This window comes from Momordica charantia (assembly GCF_013281855.1).
Source record: "Momordica charantia cultivar OHB3-1 chromosome 2 unlocalized genomic scaffold, Mcharantia_2.0 BLBB01000002.1, whole genome shotgun sequence".
NCBI lineage: Eukaryota > Viridiplantae > Streptophyta > Magnoliopsida > Cucurbitales > Cucurbitaceae > Momordica > Momordica charantia.
Window position 1 is genome coordinate 15,743,336 of NW_028275160.1, and position 4,338 is coordinate 15,747,673.

Consider the following 4,338-nt stretch of genomic DNA (forward strand, 5'->3'; position numbering starts at 1 on the left):
GCTTCCATTTAGTTTTAACTTGTCTAAAATAGGTTGTTAGGAGTTCTTAATGAAATAGTTTTATGACTTCTGTTTTGAGCATTGACTTGTATAAAGTTCAGGGAGTTAGTAGAATGTTTTAGATGACTTTTCTTTTAAATCTGGACTCCTGTAGAGATTATGTTTTTGGTTTCATTGAGAAGCTTAGGGAGTATGTATAATGTTATTAGATTTGATAACTTGTAAAGATTGAAGCATGGATTAACCGTTTTTGGTTTTGGTCTTACTATCAGAGTGGCGCACTGGAAGTGTGGTGGTTTTTATTTACTTATTGATTTGTTATTATCTTGTAGGGTTATGCTTCCGTTGAGTAGGTTGTTTGTCTATCGTCGTTTACTTGATTTGGCTCTGCTTGGCTGAAACAGGAAAGTTAGGTGTCACTTGTCCACGAAGGACAAGTTGATTAGTCCATTTGATAAGTGAAGTGTTCATAAGTTTAAGTTGAGCAAATGAAAAGCTAAAATTTATAGGTTCATTTAGTTGCCTTTATGCCTTGGGAGGAAGTTTGGAGCATGTAAGTTTATTAATGTTCCCGTGTAAGTTATCGAAATTTTGGGGCGTTACATCAAGAATGTCAAAGTAGAGGCTGCTTGCCACCTAGATCTTCTGCGGGGGGCGCACACAGTAGCAAAGGGCTTAGAGAAGAAAAAGTTCGCGTTGCTAAAAAATAACGATGAACTGGAGCGCCTTCAACTAGACTTGGAGGAAAAACTCAAGACCCAGAGCTCCGAGTTGGAGGCGTTGAGGGCCAAGCTTGAGGTTGCGGAGTCAAAGCTCGCCAACATCCCGACTTTGACCGGTTCACCAAAGATTTGAATGACGTGGGCTTCAATTTCTTAATGAAGGGGCTTAAGAAGACAGCTCCCGACCTTGACCTCGAGCCAATCAAGCTCCGGTATGCCAAAAAATGGGCTTCGGGCCCTAACGACACTCCCGGACCCCAGGACGTGGTAGACCAATACTCAAAAGACCTCGACTCCGACGCCGAGCTAAAGGAGGGCAAGGATGTCGGCTTCTCGTCTCAGGAGGTGGATAGGGCCAGCCTTTCTGCTCCTGAAGCGATTTCCTCTCAGGAGACTGGGCAAGGAGACTCCTAGGAGCTTGACATCCTAGGTTCTCACGGTGAACTTGAGTCACCCCTCGGAATTGGTTGATGCGCTCATGCTCTTCCCATCTTCCAATTTACTCATGCTTTTGTTTGCCTTTCTTGATTTTGCCCTCTTCATGTACCGGCCTCGAGGTCAAAATACCTCGGCTCAAAATTTGATTTTTATGACAATGGTTTTAATTTTGTCTTTAAACTTGGCGTTGCACGTTTTGAACTTGCCCCTCTTACTCTGCCTCGCACTTCGTGCCCACTAATCCTAATATGCTCTAAATTTTCTATGTTTTAGTTCACATTTTACCTGGAACTCGTAAGTGCTAAAGGTTCGAATTTTACCCAAGTCTTAATACACATTCGGCCCCCATTTAATTTCACATCGAACTCATCCTTAAGGAGACATGAAATTAAATAATACGGTGCCTTTTAATGCAATTAACCCTTGAGAATTTTTACAAGTCTCATTCCACTTTTGGACCATTTTGACATTTCAAGGGTAATATCTCTTCAAATGCTCCGCATTCTAGGGGTGCAAGAGTAGCCTTCCTTCAAGATTAGCAAACATATACGTCCCAGGTCGGACTATGCTCTTGATTTCGAATGGCTCCTCCCAACTTGGTTCCAATGTCTCAACATGCTTCTGCACTCTGCGAAGGATTAAGTGTCCGACCTGGAAACTCCGAGGTTGCACTCTCGAGTTGTAGTGCCTTGCCATTCGATTTTGGTACTCGACCAAACGTAGTTGGGCTGCTTCCCTCTTCTCATCATAGAGGTCGAGGTTGAGAAGTAGCTCTTCCTCGTTCCTAACATGCTCGTAGTAGTCTATCATCTCAGTTGGCATCCCAATTTCTACAGACACTACGGCCTCGGAACCGAAGGCCATGGCAAAGGGAGTTTCACCAGTGGACAACCGAGGTGTAGTTCGGGAGGACCAGAGTACTTCAGGTAGCTCCTCGGCCCATCGTTCTTTCCTTGCGTCCAGCCGTAGCTTTAGGCCGCGCTTAATGATTTTGTTGACCGCCTCCACCTACTCGATGCCTTAAGGGTGAGCTGGGGACGAGCAGAGCTGATTAATCCCGAGCTTATGGCAAAAGTCTTTGAACATTGCGTTGTCAAACTGCTTGCCATCGTCCGTCAGAATAGCGTTGGGTATGCCAAAGCGGCAAACCACGTTTGTCCAAATGAAGGTTGTGACTCTGGCCTCCGTGACTGTCGAGAGTGCTTCGGCCTCGGCCCATTTGGTAAAGTAATCCACGGCTACAACAACATACCTTGTCTACCCTTTGCCCAATAGGAAAGGTCCAATCAGGTCAAACTCCCCATTGTGCAAAGGGCCATGGAGCTGAGATCGGAGTCGGCAGCTTGGGAGGTTGATGAATGAAGTGCGCAAAGCGCTGACAGTTGTCACATGCTTTCACAAACTCTTTTGCATATTGATCCACTGTGGGCCAGTAGTAATCTTGACGAATGACTTTCGCCGACAACGACCTGGCCCCCGAGTGATTGCCACAAACCCCTTCATGTACTTCCCTGAGGACATAATTCCCATCTTCTCTGGAAATGCACTTAAGGAGGGGTAAGGAGAATCCGCGCCTGTACATTGTTCTATCTCGGAGCAAGTACCGATTGCTTTCCTTGTCATCTTTTTGGCCTCCCTCGGGTCTACTAGAATATTGGCTTATATGAAATTCCTAATCGGATCCATTCATGACGGAGGCTGGGAATCGACTTTCATCATATCTGGCTCCAAAATGGAAGGGCTATCCAAGATTTCCATCGGGACCGATCTCGCCAGGTCGATCTCATAGGCTGATGATAATTTGGCCAAGGCATCGACATTAGAGTTTTGTGACCTTGGAATCTGGATGATTTCGTAAGCTCGAAAATGGGCGAGGTGCGACCTGACCTTTCCCAGGTATTTGTCCATTCGAGGGTCTTTTGTCTGGTAATATTCTTTAATCTGGTTCACTCTCAGCTGCCAATCACTGAAAATTTCAAGCTGATTGGCTCCAAGTCCTCTTGCCATGCGTAGTCCAGCCAAGAGAGCTTCGTACTCAGCCTCATTGTTTGAGGTACGGAAGTTGAAGCGAAGGGCGTACTCAAAACACATGCCATCCGGGGCAAGGAGAAGCACAGCTGTGCCGCATCCTTTCTCATTTGAAGACCCATCCACGTACATCGCCCATGGTTGGTCGGACGCGGACGTTTGAGCTGGTGGGGGAGTGTGTTCGGCTATGAGTCTGCGACGACCTGCCCCTTCACACCCGTTCGGGGCTCGAACTGAATATCATACTCACTCAGCTCCACGACCTATTTCATCAATCTGCCAGATGTTCCTCGCTTATGGAAAATCTGCTTCAAAGGCAGCTTTGTAAGCACGGTCACCGTATGGGCTTGGAAGTACGGTCTCAATCTTCACGCCGAGGTGACTAAGACGAGGGCCAGTTTCTCCATTTTCGGATTCCTCATCGCGGCCTCGGACATGGCTTTACTCGTATAATAGACAGGATTTTGCCACACTCCATCTTGTTTGATCAGGGTCGAGCTGACAACATTGCCTGATACGACCAAATACAAGTGAAGCTTATCTTCAGGCACAAGCTTTGCGAGCAACGGTGCCAAGCAAAGGTAGCTCTTTGACTTCCACAAGGGCCTTCTCACACTTGGCTGTCCACTCAAAAGGCCCCTTCTTCCTTAAGATTTTGAAGAAAGGGATGCATTTGTCTGTGGACCTAGAGACAAACTGATTAATGGCCGCAATCCTCCCATTAAGACATTGTAGCTGCTTAAGGGTCCTTGGGGTGGTAACTGTAACGCCCCACGTTACTCAGGTTAGGTTACTCTCGAGTCTCGGGGCCTCTTTTCTTAGAAATCTTTTTAATTTAATTTAAATGTTTCATTTATTTTTATTTTGAGCTGCTGCGGAAATTGTTGTGATTTATTGACGTGTATGTACTTATTTAATTATTGTTTAACGAGGAGTCCGCTTCTTTGGCTTTTGTCTTGGGTCGTTGGACCAATTACTTAATTCTATTATGGGATATAATTAGGCTTACGGAGGTTGGAAATAGGATTCTAATTTCTTGTTTGTGGGCTTTGTTTTGTTTGAACAAAAAGTAATTGGGTAAGTGGGCCTTCCTTATTTAAAAAAAAAAACAAAAGAGAGGTAAAGGGGAAAACCGTAGCTCAAGTGGGTT

General features: G+C 45.5%; 1 protein-coding gene across 1 annotated transcript; it reads right to left on the reverse strand.

Annotated features, from left to right (window-relative positions):
- Nucleotides 1-1,664: 1,664 nt before the first annotated feature.
- Nucleotides 1,665-2,024, reverse strand: LOC148212896 (uncharacterized). Its single transcript, XM_088120425.1, has one exon. The coding sequence runs from the start codon at nucleotides 2,022-2,024 to the stop codon at nucleotides 1,665-1,667; it is 360 nt and encodes a 119-aa protein (XP_087976551.1).
- Between the last annotated feature and the right edge of the window lie 2,314 nt (nucleotides 2,025-4,338).

Excerpts from the sequence above, each read along its gene's own strand:
- LOC148212896 (XM_088120425.1), bottom strand. The coding sequence starts at position 2,024 with ATGGCCTTCGGTTCCGAGGCCGTAGTGTCTGTAGAAATTGGGATGCCA.